This window comes from Neodiprion lecontei, chromosome 4, assembly GCF_021901455.1.
Source record: "Neodiprion lecontei isolate iyNeoLeco1 chromosome 4, iyNeoLeco1.1, whole genome shotgun sequence".
Lineage (NCBI taxonomy): Eukaryota > Metazoa > Arthropoda > Insecta > Hymenoptera > Diprionidae > Neodiprion > Neodiprion lecontei.
In genome coordinates, this window is record NC_060263.1 from 38998678 (window position 1) to 39018172 (window position 19495).

General features: G+C 36.1%; 1 protein-coding gene across 3 annotated transcripts; it reads right to left on the reverse strand.

The window, feature by feature from the left end:
• Positions 1-118: 118 nt before the first annotated feature.
• LOC107221562 (Y-box factor homolog) lies at positions 119-18687 on the reverse strand. Of its 3 annotated transcripts, XM_046737235.1 has the most exons (7): positions 18516-18687; positions 14774-14837; positions 11823-11856; positions 10746-11330; positions 7031-7264; positions 5164-5220; positions 119-4500 (listed from the first exon to the last, which is right to left on the reverse strand). In XM_046737235.1, the coding sequence occupies exons 1-7, from the start codon at positions 18574-18576 to the stop codon at positions 4456-4458; spliced, it is 1080 nt and encodes a 359-aa protein (XP_046593191.1). In that variant the 5' UTR covers positions 18577-18687; the 3' UTR covers positions 119-4455. The 3 variants fall into 3 exon arrangements, with proteins under 3 accessions (XP_046593191.1, XP_046593192.1, XP_015516079.1); XM_046737236.1 differs by lacking the exon at positions 5164-5220; XM_015660593.2 differs by lacking the exon at positions 7031-7264 and having other exon boundaries at positions 18516-18680.
• Between the last annotated feature and the right edge of the window lie 808 nt (positions 18688-19495).

Consider the following 19495-nt stretch of genomic DNA (forward strand, 5'->3'; position numbering starts at 1 on the left):
CGTCATCATTGTCATAAAACGGTGCCAGTTCCGTAGAAAAATGATTTAACAAATTTTTGTTCAAAAAGTGAACGTTTTTGACTCAGTTTTACATTTTTTTCTCTTTCATTTTTTTTCCTTTTTTTTTGTTTTTGTTTTTTAATTACGTTTCATTAGTTTCAAGTTTCCAGTTATCAAACTCAAATCTAACTAATTGACCGTTGCAGTATTATTGCAATCATTGTATAATATATATATATATATATACCGCATACATATTATACTCAATTTACGAAGTTGTTTTTCGATTCAATGTTTCTTTTTTTGCTTATTTTCAAAAAATTTTCCTGCTCTTTTTTATAAGTTAATAGACTTTAATACGAATTCTTTGTGTTTATACAGTTGTTGACTTTCCTTCTTCTACGCTTGATTCGTTAATATATTTCTTACAGAGATGAAAAATTAGGTATATTGAAGAAATTAAAATGTAGCCGTACTTGCCGGAAAAGACATGGTCTTCTTGCCGAAAACATGAACGAATAATATCGTCAACAATTTTACAGGCATAGTATACTCAGTGTCGCAAGAAAGATTCACTGCTTTTTCACTGATCCGATAAATTATTATAGCACTGAGAAAAAAAAAAAAAGAAAACGAAAGAAAACTCGAAACTGCAAACACCGCGGGCTGATTAACATTTCCATCAGTAATCGCGGTACTTATAGTAATAGATATACAACGCTACCGGTAAACGTGTACATTACATGTAGTTTGCAACTTGGGAGATTGATTTTAAGTTGTTTGGTTTTGCATGTTTCTTTTTTTTTTCTGTTCACCTGTTTTGTCTTGTATTTTTCACCAGGTTAGGAATAGGATGGGTATGGCAGCGGATAATATCAACATTATTATACCTTATCCCGATGTTTATGTGTGTGTATGTGTTTGTTTTGCATCTTTTGGCTTCTATAATAATTGTTGTTGAATTTTTTTCTGCTTCAATTTCATTTAACACATGCATTGTTCTTTTTTGTATAGTCAGTTAAATACAATTGTATCAAGAAAAAAAATTTCGTCTCATTTTTTTTTTTTTTGTTTTTCTTTTTCTTCGTGTAAGCTTTGATCTTACATACGTCTACGGTGCTCGGTTGACTTCGCGGCTACCCTCTGAGGTCTCTTTAACTCTCTTCCTCTTTGTATTTCGCCCTACATGCATATTTCGCAAGCTTCATTACCAGACCTACTAGCAGCGCCTACAATTAATCGTGCCTTCAAACATTAATAATAATGTCAATCAGTGAAAATCGAATTACTAGGTAAAATATCATACTCAACGAATACGCGAGGAGCGCTCCTAGTTTAGAATGTCGAAGCTTTTTGGTAACCGCGGGTTCTTCATAAATTCCAGCACTCTCTAGATATTAACTTCGATTATTATTATTAATTTTTTTATGATTATTTTTTTCTTATTTTCTGTTTTTTTTCCTCACATTTTTCATCACCTTATTATCATTCTTCTCTTTCTTCTTCTTCTTCTTATTCTTGTTCTTCTCGCAAATAATTATTAATACACAAACAAAGATATTATGCACATCACAAGGACTCAACGGGCTGTGTATATAACAAACGACGACACTAACACAAAACGTATCCTTTTTTTTGTTTTTTTTAACAAATCTTTCGTGGGGGTATGTCCTCTTATTTTTCATTCTTACACAGCAATGTGTTCCAAACAATATTCGCATATACTGACGCTTTAAACGTGGTGTATATGTATATTCAGGATCATGAAGTACGTCGATATAATTTTCTACAATGCGGATTGAACGAGATCGAATCTTTGCAAGCGGTAACTTTAAACAACACGACAATGGATTTAATAAGGAAAAAATAGTACGAGGCAAAGATAAAATACTACCCTGGTGACTCTTGATTCGTCAATGATTTTTCCAACCAATAACTTCTTTCCCCTACTTAAAGTGATTTTGTTGATTGGATGAAACAACGAACGTTACTCGTACAAGAACTTGAGAATTGAAAAATAAAATAATATTACACACAATCTTACAATTATCAGTAGAAATGATACACTTTATTGTTTTATCTTGTTTCCATTTTTTTTCCATCACTTCATCGCAATGTACAAATAAAAATTTTGAAACAAAGAATCTCGGTATAAAGATTGATAAAAAAACAAAAAAATTCGCGTATAGGAGGTAATTGAAATATTCGATCCAGAGGAAAAACAAGATGTAAATTCTTCCATTTTTCTTTCTTACTTCTTTCTCATAATAATCGTTTAAACTCCTGTCTTTCCGTGAAAACTTTTTGCATGCGTCGATGCCAGTGATTGTTATATGTACATTGAGGGGGAAAACAAAAAAAAAAAAAAAAACTTAGAAATTTCATTTGCATTTGCTAGTTAGTAATAAATTGTTACACATTTTCAAGTACAACCCACTAGGGGTAATCATTATCGTTATTGATTTTATTTAATTTTTTTTATTGCTGTAAAGAGTTGTAAAAACATGATTTAACAGTTTTCGTTAATTGTTTACTTTTTAGGCAACAATCGCAAAGTTGAAAACTACGCATATTGACGCAAGTGGAAGAAAAATTTACTTAATTTACAAATTATCGTCACATTCACGTTTCGTAATAATTTTAGATTAAATGTGTGGAGGTTTAGTGAGTGTGTTAAAATTAATAATTTTTGAACTTATCATTTCTTCTTCTAATTGTAACCGATCGATCGATCATCATCAGCGATATAATGCCACATAGTGTATGTATGAATGTGATGTGTGTTTCAGATCACAGAAAGAGGAAGGGGTGGAAAAAAAAAACTAATACAATTATTATCAAACTAATTCATTAGTCATATAAGTCACACGTAGAACTTGGTCCAATGCGTCCGCGAAAAAAAAAAACGTAAAAACAAATCAGGAGAAAAATAATTCCGTGATAACTTGCGAAGCAACAGAATAAAACTTAGAAAAATAACCATGAAAAAAAAAAACCAAAATTATAATTTCATCACATACATGACCAGACAGATATATACGTATATATACATACACATATATACATATATATACCGTGTCCGCAAAATCTTTTATCCTCCTCCAATATTTCAATCAAGTTTAATTCATTTTTGAATTAAAAATGGTATAACTATATTGTTAAGATCGTTATTTGATTATTTCTTTTATTATCGTCATCATCTCAAGTCTTACCGCGCGATTTGACTAAAAATTAACTTGTTATTTCTTCCTCGTTCTTTCTTTTCATCATGCAGTTAACAATTGTACTCGATTAATTTTCTTAGTGAGAAGAAAAGAAATTCATCCCAATCATTCTTCTCTTACGAGGCTGCATGATTAAAAAAATTCAATTCATTAGCTTCTACCCGCAGTTAGGTAGCAATAGTAGTAGTAGTAGTAGTAGTAGTAGTAGTAGTGGTAGTAGTAGTAGCAGTAATAGTATAGTTGGTATATAAATTTTCGCGTAAAGATACAACATGTGTGAAACGCGACGCGAGAGACTTTGTTTGTTGGAAAAAAGAAAAATTGTTTTCATTAATGTTGTCGTTAATTCGATCTCGTGACGAAAAAAAGACAAATTGAAATTCTTATACACAAGATATATCAACCACCGCTTGAAATCACTGAATGGTGAAACTGCACGAAATATTATATGTTTTGACCAAGTTACACAGTTTGTTGATCTACGAACCTCGCGTTGAGCCCTGACTTAAAATTCTTTCGGTTAGTTGTGAAAAAGGTACGTAAAATAGAATACAAATGGCAATAAGTTGATATTTAGCAAAACAATTTTCCTACAACGCATTTAATAATAATAATAGTTCTTCTTCTTCTTTTTCTACTTCTTCTTCTTCCTCTCCCTTCTTCTTAATATTACGATGATGTTCGACATCTCCGCTGTGGTAAGATATTCGTATACAATATTTGTGTGATGAAAAACTAAACGGTTATTATAATTACTTAATTGCGCCTTGGGCCCCATCTGTAATACCGCGGTAAAAGAATGGTTCCTATATTCAGTAGATATAAATTCGTAGTGTGTTGTTGGTTTACTGTTACTGTTATTGTTATTTTAACTCGTGAGGGGTGGGAGATTTCTTTTCTTTCATTCTTTTTTTTTTTTTTTTTTTTTTTGTGTATTTGTATTATTTTTTTTTTTTTTGTATTTTTTCAATAATTGTTATAGTATGTTGTTGTTGGTTGTTGTTGCTGTTGCCGCTGCTGCTGCTGCTACTTCTGATGTTTAGCATGATTACTGCCGCTGCACGTTCGACGCGCGATTTACTTCCGTTTGTTGCTGTTATTATTTTAGTTTCATTTTGTTATAGCTGATGTTGGTGTTGTTAAGATTTAGAATTAAATATTTTTTAAATCGCGATCACGTCGGATCAAAATGACGCAAGTTCTTCGGAAGATACAGCGGCAATCTTTTCTCTTAAGCAGTGCTTTCGGTGGTGGTGTTCTGCACTGGTTGACTTTCCTGAAAATTGAATAAGAAAAACGAAATCGAAATAAATAACCAGTAAACAATGATCTTCTTAACAATGTAACGCGAAAAGATCAATCTTTCATCACTCGCACAAAGTTTCTTCCCCCCCTCCGTTTTACATCATTTCCGTGTGTTATATACGCATTATACGAGAAGGCAAGGGTGTGCAAACTACTGCGAGAAGCAAATAAAGTTAAGCTGTAAAATAATTCTTCTCAAAATGAGAGTATAGAAGAGTCTAATTATACACATATACCTATAATACAGAAAGCAGAAAGATATCGCGTGTTTGACTTCATAGTTAAAGTTCAACGAAAAGAGGATTCGATTTTATCAACATAATAAATGTATACGATCAATTTTATGCGTATGGATGAAAATTGAAAGAACAGAAGTAAATTCATGATTTGCTTTTAGAGGAATTCCTGAATGCTATCAAAAGTCTTACGATATTTGTAAGAACGATAAGTATAATTTTCAGCGTAGTGACTTGATGATAACATTCTACAAATGTGATACGAGTATATCGTACAGTGTATAGGTAAAGTTGAGAGTGGAAAAATGAAAAAAAAATGAAAAAAAAAAAAAAAACAAAAGTAATGGGTGGAAAAAGAACTAGATATAAATAAAGAGAAAAACGAATAGTGAAATTACCTGTGGAGCGGGGGCAGGTGCAGGTGCATCCTTAGGTGCATCCGGCTTTTGCTCCGACTGAAAATAGTACAAAGAAAAAAAATACATGCAATAGTACTGCTGTGCGTGTACGTGTAAAGCGACTACGAAAGAGCGCTAATAATAATACTAATAACAATAACAATAGTAATAACTTAAGGAAACTAAATTTTGTAAATGAGAAACAACGATATTTCAAACAAATAACGAGAGCTATAATTTTATGAAGAACACAATGGCCTAGCGATAAAATAATTATATACCAACTAAGAAATTACACTACCCTCAATAATATTACCGTCTAAGATGATACGTTGAAACTCTAAAGCGGTAGGGGAGCAACGGCAATGAAATTTTATCAAATTTTAAGTAACACATATTTTAAATGGGTTGAAATGAAAAAAAAAAAGAAAAATTGAAAATTGAAAATAAAAAAGGAATTTAAAAAAAAAAAAAACATTATTCATAGATACTTTCAGAGAATTATATGGGACCTTAATGATGATAGTAACAATAGTGTAATGGCATTGTCAATTTGCTTGCAAGCTGTAGATTTTCTAAATTCTAAACAGCAGCGTGGGGTACAATATACCTATAAAAATGTGTCGGGGGAATATGGCGAAAACTTAGCAGCAAAATTAGACGAGCCGCATATGGGAGACGAGCTTTGATGCACTGCAAGATACACATGTAATGCGATGCTTGGAGAGGCAGAGATAGATACACGTTATTATTAACTTAAATGCAGGGATTCGCGATTCTAGTCGACGTGTTTTTTTCGACACGTACGTCACTTCCAGCTTCGAGGTTTCTCCCCTTCTGATCAAGGGTCAATCATTCTTTAATCAATAATTTCTGAGGGATGTGGGAAAATTGTCGCCAGCCAACCACGCTTACCTCGGTTTAAAAACAAATTTGTTCACATCTTGACTATTACGATATTCATTGCGAAATGAATTTTTTTGTATTTACTTTGCAATTTGTTACAAGTTGGCAAAAATTTTGAATGAAAAAATTGACGCGAGAACTGAACCTGTACTCTTGTCTTTTCTTCGTTCATTTGTCGCAGAGAATTTACCTGAACTTGTTGAATTGAACAGCGTTACAGTTATAATATTTATTTTCAAAGTATCCGAAATAGATTTTATGATATTTCAGTAGAATAAAAATCATTTCTTCAACTGTTGATAGCTTTTTTCTTTTTTTTTTTTTTTTTACATCGATGTTTCAACAATTATTTTCGACAAGCTTTGCAATTACCAAAACTAATTTTTTCCAAAATAATATGTAGAAATATGTTTATTTCAAAATTGCAAAAGAATAAAGTAGAGAATCACAAGGATGTAGATGGAATTATTCAGACCGCGGACTGATATTTCTAAATGACTATTTTTTCAGGTTCTTTCCAATTTGTTTCCGTTACCATTATACGAATATAAACCATCAAATATTCGCGATTTCTAGTCAAAGTAAACTAAAAAATATAAGCGAATGGAAATTTAGAACGATTTCGAAGGAACAACAGATTTTGCAACGTTTGAATATGCTTGAAATTTTATTTATAAGCAATTTACTGAATTTGAAACGATCCTAAAGTTGCACAACAACTTTTCCCACATAAAAATTGCATCTTTGAGTTTTCTGTCTAATGTAAATAATTCGATGGAGGATAAAAAAAAAAAAAAAAAAAGTTAATTTTATTCTTCCTCAATTTGATATTCCGGTTTTTGGCTTCGAGCCGATCAAAGTTCGTTAAACCAAAGTCGGAGGTTGGCTTGCGATAGGGTTACGGAAGCAATGTAGCAGAGGTTGAACGAGGGATTTGCAGGTAGGTTGGATCTGTTAGTACCTTGACAGGCTTGTCGCCGCCCTCAGAGAGGGTCTTGGCTGTAGCTTGTGCATGAGGAGGATCAGCAGGTTTGTTAGCCGCGGGCTGGAGGTTCTCTTTGTTGGCGCCCTGGAGATGGGTATTCGGACGTGGTTGGCGGGGAACACGACGCCTGTAGCGGGGGCGGAGGGGCCGCTGCGAGCCGCCTGCACCCTGCAGGCCCCCCTCACCGGCACCCTCCTCGTCATCGCTTACCTGACAATTGACAGCGCAATTTCGTCTATGCCAGTCACATTCCCAGTCTCGCATTAAAACTACCGCCTACTACGTTTGCCACATCCTTACTACACCTTTCACCCATCGGTTGTTTTTCTCACAAATAAGGCTGTACAGTTCGTCAACTAATCGTAGACTTCGATTCATTATTTGGCCAATTATTCGATTAATCGTAACTTCGATTCGTTGTTTTGTCCAATTATTCGATTAATCGTAACTTCGATCCGTTGTTTTCTCCAATAATTCGATTAATCGAAGAATTTGATTCATCGTTTTGTCCAAAAATTCGATTAATCGAAGAATTTGATGCGTTGTTTTGTCCAAAAATTCGACTAATCGAAGAATTTGATTCGTTGGTTTATCCAATTGCATATTCGATTAATCGTAACTTCGATTCGTTGTTTTGTCCAATTATTCGATTAATCGTAACTTCGATCCATTGTTTTGTCCAATAATTCGATTAATCAAAGAATTTGATTCATTGTTTGGTCAAAAAATTCGATTAATCGAAAAATTTGATGCGTTGTTTTGTCCAAAAATTCGACTAATTGAAGAATTTGGTTCGTTGGTTTATCCAATTACCTATTCGATTAATCGTAACTTAGATTCATTGTTGATTTGTCCAATAAATCGATTAGTTCGAGAAAGAAATACGATTAATCGAAGTCTGTGAATACTTAACAAAACGATTAATTAAAGTCTACAAATAACTGGGAAAACGGTGAATCGAAGAATACGAATAACTGTAAAAACGATTAATGCAAGTCTACGATTATTTGAAAAAAATAGTAATCGAAATCTACGATGAACTGATTATTCGTAAAGCTTTATACAGTCAGTGGCAAAAAAAAATAAATAAATTGATAAAAATATCCCCAACCACGCAATATTTGATATGATTATAAACGATTCTTGCAAAAATAATCCTGAATGATTTAAAGACAAAAAAAAAACACGGGATTTTCCTCACCTAGATGTATTCCAAATGGGAATATGACTATATCATTGTACCCTGTATGTGTAATAAATAAATTTAAGTTTTACAGTTCTTCGGATTAAAAAAAAAAAGACAAGGCATGAGAGATCCCGATTACGAATTCCGATTTAAGAACTGCTGATTCATCTTTTTTGTACATCCATTCAAGACTCGAGGTGATTTTTTTTTACCCAAAGTTGTCAACCTTTTCTATGTAAGTAAAATATCGCATTACGTGTGCAAATTTCTTAAATTACGATACATACAAATCTATATAATAAAAATAAACTCGATACTTGTGCTCGAGTCGAACGACGATGAATTTTACTGAAAATTGAATTATAGAATTGAGAGAATCTAATTCTTCATTTTATAAGTTTTCTTATATTTCCCTCCTTTCGAATAATATATCTGTCGTATAAAGTGTCCATTTTTCTCTTTTTCTACGTTGATTTAACCGCTTATAATCCGACAGTAAAAGCAACAAACTAAGACACAAAGTTTAAATTATTTCGCAGGTACGAGTAGATATGTAAATTGTGCATAATAATAAAATATAGTAATAAACAATCGATTGTTTCCGAATTTCAAGAGTTAATAGGAATAAGTAAATAAATATCTAAACGAGTAAATTATGAGGGATATATATTAGAAAAATAATCATTGTTTTATATATAAGTGTACGACAGGACAAACAATACTGACATTAAAACTCTGATAATAATGCAGGCTTCTACGAGTTAGCGAGCCAAATTTGTTGTAGTATATAGACAGATGTTGTTAAAATCGGTAAAACACATGAAACACTAGTGTTCAATTGATGAATATGCAGAGAAAAGTATAATCGGCTAGTCCAGTTTACGTTGAAAACTGATGAAAAAAATATTCTTGTACTTTACTTTTTTTACCAAATTAATTTATTTGCATAAAATTATTCGATTTTGCATGTTGTATATTGCATATTATTTCAATTTCTCGACGGATAATTTTTGTCTGCATATTTACATATTTATTCACGGCTTGTAATTTATACTATCATGTAATCAATAACTATAGGCGCAATTTATATTATTGATAAATGCACTATTTGCATATTGGAATATAGCGACATCTATATTTATGTACATGTACGAGGGTTAAATAATAAATGGAAACGCAAACCCGTTGAAATCAGCATTCAAAAAAAAAGACCGCTAAAGATTCAAAGTTGTATAACACATGAACCAGCATTCCAAGTACGAATCAAACGCAAAAATGAAGAGTAAATAAATTATCTAAATAATTACTAACCAGTCGAATAACTAACTGAAGGAGTGAATAGATGAAAAATGATGAATTTCATGCCAACGCAAATTTGATCGACTATGTATAATTTGGAGTTGTACTGTTAAAAATCAATACTTTATTGGCAATTTTATAACGAGATGGACGAACGTCGAGTGTTTTTCGCAAATTGTTACCTTCATAATTCATGGTGATTCTTCCAGAAATTCTAAAAACAAAAGTCTAAAATTACGAACAAAGGCTTTGATATAGATTTTTCGTCATCATCTTCTGAACAAAACGACACACCAGAGACTGAAATTTAATGAATATAAGTACACAGGATTTGTCACCGTTCCGAAAATGATTTGAAATGAAAACTAGTTATCCAAGCCCTTTAAAATGCAATTCTTATTCATCACTATCCAAGCCCTTGTTCGTAAATTTGTTTAATTTTTTGAAAGTTCTGTTTTCTTTCACTTTGAATTTCAGAAATATCACCATACTTTACGAATTCATAGATTTACCAAACACCGAACGTACGACGATCATCCCGTAGTAAAATTGTCCAAATATTAAATTAAGACCAACAAGCTACAGAGACCTGACAGATGAAACACAACGATACGAATCAAACAACGTGAAGAAAAGAAAGTTAAAAATCATATACTAAAAAAATTGCAATCAAACCCGAGACGATCGTTCAATATCGACGGCATGAAACACGCCCAGTAGAACTAACAAAACGATGCGTGATTCGAGATGGTGTGAAAAAGTATGCGGTAAAACTAACCAACGACATTAAAATGTACACTTGGAGACAATGAATCTGAGACGGCTAATTTTTTACACTAGACAGTTATGTTGGCAACACGGAGAAACCTAAAGCGCCACCGTCGGCCGAGCGGGAAACTAACTCAATCTCAATAAACGTAATATAACCCATGACCGTTAAATCTAACCTTAATCTAACTTGTTAGATTGACAAGTCATCATCCCCGCGTTATTTTAAGGTTAGATTCGACGGTCACGGGTTATGTTACGTTTATTGAGATTGAGTTAGTTTCCCGCTCGGCCGACAGTGGCGCTGTAGATTTCTCCGTGTTGCCAACATAACTGTCTAGTGTAAAAAATTAGCCGTCTCAGATTCATTGTCCCCAAGTGTACCTCGCTATCGTAATAGAGTAACGAGTAATAAAAGAAGTAGCGATCTCTTCTTACCTGGCCATCCTGGCTCCTTGGACGCCTGGGGGGACCTCCTCCCCTGCCGCCGCGGTAATTGCGACGGAAGAATCGTCGGGGAGCTCCACCGCGTCCTCGTCCTCCTCCCCCACCGCGTGGCACGTTGCCTTCGGCGAGTCCCTCGCCGCCCTGCTCGCCTCCCTCACCGGCGTCCTCGCCTCCCTCGCCCTGGTGCTGGTGGCCTCCGGGACCGGAGCGACGCGGCCCTCGGTAATATCCGTCGAATCGACGCCTTGGCCTGTATCGGCGCTGCTGCTGCTGCCCTCCTCCTTCCCCGGCGCTAATGTCGTCCTGGGGCTTCCCGCCCTCGCCCGACTCGTAGCCTTCCTGACCCTCGCGTGGCCTGCGCGGCGGCCTCGCGCCACCTCGACGAGTGTAGAACCACTGACGGTATCCTCGTCGCTTGTCGGCCGCGTAGGGCGAGCCCTTGACCGCCTCTCCTTCCGGCCCAGTCACGTTCGCCGCCTCGTTGCCCTTCTCCCCGATCACCACGTCGAACTCGACCACTTCCCCGTCCCCCACGCTGCGTACAGCCTTTTTCGGATTGTTCTTTACGATGGCCGACTATAGGTATGGGGAGAAAAAAAGAAATATGCCGGTTAGTTCGAGATTAATAGAGTAATAATTTTGAATGTTAAAATAATTGAACGTCATCGGGCTCAAGTTTGAAACGTTACTGTAATGATGCGTTTTTTGAAAAAGTTTGGTTGTTATTTTGCAACTTTGGGATTACTTGAAATTTAGTAAACTCTTAATGTCAGCGTCAACAAACTCAGATATTGTCAATTCACCCCTTCTTCGGGTATTATAAAGGTACAAAGTCGTAGTTATTGTTTCAACGTTTCTATACATTAAAGTTACTAACTTCAGCCTCGTTGAATGCCGGGTGTCTGGCTATTCAAGCAAGGTAGTAATTTTTACTGTGAGAACAATTAAGGGTACAAAAGGTTATCCAAATTCAATCGTAACACTTGATATCCTTTTTTTTCTCGTCAAAAAAACACAGATAAATTTAAAAGAATAAAAAAAAAAGAAACAATTAGCAAGACAACTTACTTGATGGACAAATACATCCTCCTTGGTGTCATTCCTGTAACATACAAAATTGCATTCTAAGATTGGTAACATATTGATATACACGTTTAATACATAGGTCTGATAACAAAAGGAGTTTTTTGATTGGGAAAAAATTTTAAAAACTAAAACGTTGACTGCCAACTACGAGGATAATTGTAACATGTTTTTTCTTCAGCTTTTTTTATTATTACTATGTACTATTATTAAAGTTTTGAATAATATAACATGATTAAATCAAATTGGCTCTTTAGACCGGAATCGTGAAAAATTCCGTGGCCGTCAACGTGTTATAAAAACTATTTTGATAAATTAATGTATCTATCGTTTTGAAGAATTTTAAAGCGGTTTATTGGGGATTAATTATTTATTTATCGTCGACCTGAACACTTTCTTATATAGATCGACGATAAACAAATAAATAAATAATCCCGAATAAACCGCTTCAAAATTCTTCGAAACAATAGATATATTAATTTATGAAAATAGTTGACGTCGAACAATTTCGGGCTCGCGTGTAGACGGACGATGATTAACGATATAATACTCATATACTTGTGCATATACATATAGTTATATAGTAGCATGTGAAAGAGTACCGTGGTGTAAAAGCCCGAAAGAGAAAAAGAAAGAGGGAGATAGAAAGTGAGAGAGAGAAAGAGAGAGATGGGAGAGAAATGCGCAAGCGCATGCAGACACGTCGATTCGAGTCTATAAAGTTAAACTACACAACCACGGAGAGCAGAGAGCCGGGTAGTAGATGGACAATGTTACACGAAGAGCAGAGCGTAGATGAGGGCGAGGACGAGAACGGGGAGGAGGAGGAGAAGAAGAAGAAGCGGGTCGTTGAACTTGTACGCCGCCCACGGCAATATCCGACTACGACGACTATGAGGCGAAAAACGTAATAAGAAACGCGCATGAACAAGAAACGAGCGAGCGTTGACGTCGTTCCGAGGAAATTAGTACAGAGGGGTAAGTAAAGACCGGGTGGGAGTGGGGGATGATTTTGATCGATTTACATCTGATTTCTAAGCAATTTATAAATTAATTATTCCAAGCTTATGCAGCTACAGATGATTCGATATAATCGTAAAGTTTATTGTACGGGACTTGTAGGTTTCAAATAATTTCACTGTAATATATGCGAAAAAAAAAAAAAAATTTGAAGAGACTGAATAAAGGTGAGTCTAATGTAGCTTTGAATTTTGGAATACCTGCAATTGATTTTAATCTATTTTATCGACATATCGTATCCCCCCCCCCCCTTCTTGTCTAAATTATTCAAACAGATTTACCAGCACTTTTTTTTTTATCTATAGATAATTATTATAATTACAACTGTTACGGCACAGTATAAAAAATTTTTCCAAACTTCTCTGTAACGTATACGATCATTTCTCCACGTGTATACATATAATATAATAATTTATCGTACCTTGATCTAGTGTGCAGTATAAAAAATAATAACAATAATAATAATAACAATAACAAAAATTTACTTTCCATCATGTCGTGTATCATAGAATAATAATTTGTTCATTTTTGATCATTTTCAGCAAACTTGGAAACTAAAATTCGATTTACAAGGCAAAATGAATTTGAATATAAAAAAAAAAAAAAAAATAATAATAAAAAATTAAAAAAAAAAAATGGCTATCAAAATCGATAAAGAATAGAGAGTGCATAAAATTAGCAAAAAAAATTACACTAATGAAGGTAGAAAAGAAAAAAAGAAAGAAAGAAAAAAAAAAGAGGGGCTCGAGAAGAGATTATAGAACGGTACATTTTTTGGCCGAGTACCAAACGGGGAAAAAGGGGCCTAGAAATAGAGCGTCGTTCTGGAAGATCTCAAGCGACGGTGACACGTGGCTGTTAGTGCAGCACGCGATAATCTCTTATCGCCTTTGCACACAAGCCGCATCGCAATAAGAATCAGTGAAATTGGTTTGTTAAACTTTCATTATCTACAAGTAGGTCGCGGTTTCCGTTGACGTTTTTGACGCAAATTCTTTTTTTTTTATTCGCCGGTTTACCGCAAAATTTTCAAGCCAAGAATTCTTTCTCTCTAAACATTTATCCCTGTTTTTACCCATCATTTCTATTTCGGTGAGAATAATTGTAAAAAAAAGTGATTTAAACAGATGAAAAAAAAAAAATCAAGCGTGACAAGATTCGCCAACAAAAATTGTTTAAAAAATTTTCTGTAGACATAAAAATAAAATAAAGTCTGAATTGAATTTTATTACACTCGTTGATTATTTTGCAGATATTGAATTATCTTTAAATACGTAAATACTTCACGTCAAAAGAAAAAAAAAAATACCGCAGAGACATTTTATATAAACGACCGTTACTCGCGCGTTTTGTTGTAAAAAGCTGCGCGACATCCGTCCGAACCGGAAATGAAGCAAAGAATATTCAGCGCGTGTAAATTTTGCAAAAAAATTTATCGCAGTTAAGAGATATGTATATGAAGGTTATTCACGTGAAAACCGTTCAAAATAATAACACATGTAATACGTATATTTCAGAAATTTTTCATCTTCTCCACCGTAGATTTGTATATAATATTAATCACGAATATTTAACACGCTTGCGATATTCTTTGCTTATTCGTGCAGGCTTATTTATATCCACAGAATGATATCTGACTGTACGATCCTCGCACCTGTTGCGCGTTGTTGCTTCCACCGTTCCATGTTTATACGTATATGTATATAAACGTATACTTGCGTTATACATGTGCGGAAAGGAAAGCGAAAACGTGATGTGTATGCGTAAGAAAAAGAAAAAAAAAAAAGTGTAAAAACCGGGAAGCATAAATCCGCCTTCGCAATTTTTTATACGTAAAATTAAAGCACGGGGCGTATGCGGATAACTGGTAAATAAATAAATCAGTTCGCTGTTAACGAAACGTTAATTAAACTCACCTGTTGATGAACCCGTAGCCACTCTTCACGTTAAACCACTTCACAGTCCCGGTCACTTTGTTAGCTGAAAATAAATGACAAATAATAATCGTCAGTTCAAATTCTCTTCATCGTGCAGCGTACGGAATAAAAATTAAAAAACGACGGGGGGGGGGGGGGGGGAATTATACAATTATTTATGAAAATTTTTTTTACAAAATTCACTAATATACTAAAGAATATTCTATTAAAATTGTTTTAAATACGTAAATATATTAATCATTCGTTCATATAGTTTTCATTACGCATCAAATATATAGTGAGGGATCTTATAGCGGTTGCAAATAATAAATAAAAATAAATAAATAAATAAAGACACGTCCCGACATAAATAATCGGCTGTAACTCGATCATCGCTCGTCAAAATATCTCAATCGTAAAATATTCTTGAAAGTGAAAGATTACACGGCAGTCGGTAGCTTGGTAGTAATTCATATATATACAAACTATTAACGGATGTATAAAAAGAGAAGCTGCTGCTGCTGATACGGTACAGTGCGATATTATTTCATCAGCTATGCCTCGTACATTTTATAATCGCGAGCTCGTACCTGCTTGTTATAAATGTGTATTCATTCGACACCGTGTAAACACAAACGATGTATTGTAATAACAACAATAATAATGGATTAAAAATGAAAAAAGGCGAAACGGACGCGTGCGAATTATATTGTAAAAGGTAGTCAAGTTTTTATTGCCGCTTATTTTAATGTTAGTATTAATATAAGCGGTTTGTGTTTTTTTTTTTTTTGGAATTTTATGATACGTGAAGTGAAAATCGATTGAAACCGTTGACGCCGTAGCATTTGTTAAAATTAGCCAATTTTACATACCTAAAATTTCGCGTACTATATTGCCTGCTAATGGGTATTTATAAACAAACGGACTCGCCGTAACTTTATTTTATACAAAGTTTGAAATTGGGATTGGGACGGAAAAGTACGCATAAGGCGAAATGTTAACTTCTAATCCACGAAAGGTATGTTATTAATAGCGTTTCAAATTCGGGTCATCGCTCGTCTGGAGATTCGATTCTGCATATGCGATATCGAGATACGAAAGAATCGCGAGTGAATAAAGCGATTCGAGATCGTAAACGTGATATTCAGATAAGCTGAGTACTCGGATTAACAAATCATAGGAGACTCGCTACTCAATTACTTTGAACGGCAACAATAAATATTAGCAAATCGAGACGCTGGTTTGCCACAATGAAATTTTCCCACCAGTTGTAATAAGTTGAAAAGTAAGTGTGAGATCGAGACGATAATTTTTTCAAATTCGATATCTATGCCAGCATTGCTGACGTGATAATTCGCGAACCAACATGCCGAACGCTGCTGCAAAAATTACGGTAATGTTAAACGGTGCGTGACCCGATTGAGAAACCGGGACAGGAAGAAAAAAAAAATTTGTACGAATATACGAATAATCAGCAACAGCGGTGGAGAATAAATATCTCATATGCATATGTATATAAATACAGAGGCACACGAGAGTTACATAATCGTAACAATTGTTTATCACTCAACGCAGGGCGGAAGATTGTCTAAAAGCTCAACTAGCTTGTTCGTTCTTATCACTTATTACACGTTACAAAGTGTAATAATTTGTCGTTTTGCATTTCTTTAGCAATGCGGTGAGTTGTGCATAACAAGACGATAAACGGGCAATCGGATCGGTGCACCAGTGATCGATGCCCTCGGTTCTAATTGGTACCAAATCAAGACTATCGACATACATACAATAAACGTCTTGGGATAATTCTCGTTTTTTCATACATTTCAAATCATATCCCGTTTCGAACGAATAACGAAAGTTTGACGAATTTGCGATACCTGCGATAGCGACTTGAATATTTCCAATTCAATCGTACTATATTTCCGTAAAATAATTTCACACAACGATTTTCAATATCGCTGTATGGAAAAATATTCACGCATACGCAGATTTTAATACTACGCATAGAGAATATGTTAATCATTATTATTATTGTTGTTATTATTATTAATAATTATTCTCCAAGAATTCTCCTAGACGAACGATTTGGACGGAAGTGAGAATGGGAAAAGAAACTAAGTGAGTCTCAACGAGTCAGGGAACACCTTAAACTTATTTTAGGGATGATCTCACGTAGCTTCGAATGCAGCAACCATTCGCTTGGGCAGCGTGCTGTTTGGGTGACGCGGTCGGTCAGGAATCGTAGGTATCTTCTATCTCTGCTTGCTTCTTCTATGCCTATCTATAATCCATCTATATATATATATATATACACACACACACACACACACGCACGATTGGGTCTCGGTTAGATTATTAAGGCGGAAGTTACTACGAGAATCGTCAAGCCGCATACAATAACGAAAATTTACCGACAGCAGAATAAAATATTTCACACTCGATATCGCATTTATTTGAATAGCTGTATTGTAACAGCTACGTTGTAATGTCTGGAGATATTTCTCGAATGTGTTAAGAAAAAATTGTAGAGCTACATACACGTGACGAAAAGTCGCACAACACCTGGACGTCGTCGTTTTTACAAGCCTGAGTTATAATGCTCGAGCTGAGGAGGATTAGGCCGAAGTAAACGCGGACGATTCAAGAATGAAATCTATTATCTAAACCGGATATATATATATATATATATATATAAAAAAACGGTTTGCACAAGGCTAGTGTGAGGAAATCGATGATGCAGATGAAACTGCAAGAAGAGAACCAGTTTTTCGTGATTTTCAGACCGGAAGAAGGCGATAGATGCAGAAGATATCCCGCGGACAATAAACGAGGAGCGTTGTGTTTTTGTTTTCTTCTCTTCTCTTCTCTTCTCTTCTTTTCTCTCTCTCTCTCTCTCTCTCTGTCTCTCTCGCCCTTCCTCTCGTTGATGCCTGAGCGAAACGAAACCGTGAGAGGAAACGGCAGACAAAAGAAAAAAAAAAAAAAGAAAAACGAAGCTAAGAAACGGTTCGAACTATCGGCGCGTAACGGACGAGCAAGCAGTCAATGGCAGTTTCTCACTTAAATTAACGATATCGAATAAAAGGTAGGGAAGACAGTTTAGTCGATAATCCGGCGCCCTATACTCGCCGGTGTGATAATACGAACGACATGTGCGTCGCGGCTTAATTACAATCATTTAAGGTTACTAGGTGATCCTTGTACCGACCCCCCCCCCCTTTCCGTACACGATGTTCCTTTAAATTAGCCAAGCGTACGCCGAAAGCAGAGTGAAATTTGACCTCTGAACAATCGTCGAGGGTTACGGGATTGAAGAAAGAACAAATCGTAACTGGGGGGAGGGGGGGGGGGGGGGAGCGATTGCCATTTCCCGCTAAGTAATGCTAGTAGAGCCTCGCTTCTATTTACCAAATTTATTAAGCCTTGAAGGAAAGTTTTCGTTAAAATGCTGCGCTGCGGTGGCGGATAAATCGATGAGGTGTTGAGAAAACGAAGATTCTCGTAACGGGCAACGTTTCCGCGGGATAGGGGTTATAGGGGGGGAGGGAGGAAGAGGGAGAGGGGGGGTTGGGTGATAGAGACGATTCGCTCGCGTTCGCGGCACGCCGGCCACATGGCGAGAAAGGCGAATACGTCTGCTCGGCGCGGGCGCCATTACCCGATGATGACCGTGGTAGGGTGCCGATTCGTATACGAAACGAGACGGAGGGATATTTTTGTTGAGATTTGAAAATTTACTCACCGATGATCTGCTTTTGCTGTACAGCCTTGGGTTGTTCGGGCTGCTTCTCCGGGTCAGCCATTGTGGTGGTGTTAGGTGTTAAACGACACGCCGCTGCCGAACCTAGGTGTTCCCGTCCTTCTAGTTGTACTGTTGGTTCCCTTCTAATGTTCCCAACATGGCTGCGGCTCCAAGCAACCGGGCAAACATTCTTCCGATCTAACGCGACTCCTCATTGGCTATCCCAGCCGGCGCTCGCCAGGGTCAACCAATCACCGTCAGAGTTACTTCGGCCGGCACACGCGCCACTCACTGGCTTTGATATCGTCGTCACGAACCCCGCCGGCAGCCGGCCGAAAACGATGAGCGCGTCGAGCGTGGCGACGAACGGACGAATCGAGCCTCTTTCCTGCGCTGCCTGTTTCGCTCTTCCGACGATCCGCGTCGGTGCCGCGTGTCGCTGCTTTTCGACCGATGGGTCAAATTCACCTTGCGGAATAATGCAGGAATTAATTTCGTCGATGCCTTCAACCCCCTTTTTCCCGTCCTTATTTTTTACCGCTGATGCGTACTCTGGCCAAATCGATATATCGCGTGTACCTGTGTTTTTCTCGCAAACGCGTTTTGTTTTCCGAGACTCCCCGCGTTTAATTCGGACTCGTAAACAACTCGCGTCGTTACAAGGCCCGGTGAATAGAACTTTACCGCTTGTTGACTGGACGTCAACACGTTGGGTACAAGGGTCGAATAATCTTAATTTTAAATCGGCATCCGAACTAGTCAAGTGTCGTTTCGAGAATCTTTGTCATTCATGCAGCCGGTTGATTAAGCGTATGGCTTTTTTCCAGCTCGAAAATACGAAAATACAAGATTTACTCTTCACGATGTTTATTGACCTCTAGTTTATCGAATAAATCAAAATCGTAGACAAACCGTCGTCGGTTACTCGACTCTTTATCGAGTACAGCGTTAGAACAGCAAAAAAAAAAAAAAAAAGTATA

Excerpts from the sequence above, each read along its gene's own strand:
- LOC107221562 (XM_046737235.1), bottom strand. The coding sequence starts at position 18,576 with ATGGCTGACCCGGAGAAGCAGCCCGAACAACCCAAGGCTGTACAGCAA. Across the intron at positions 11,857-14,773 it reads GGCTACGGGTTCATCAACAG|GAATGACACCAAGGAGGATG; the intron begins GTGAGTTTAATT and ends TGTATGTTACAG. Across the intron at positions 11,331-11,822 it reads AGGATGTATTTGTCCATCAA|TCGGCCATCGTAAAGAACAA; the intron begins GTAAGTTGTCTT and ends CCATACCTATAG.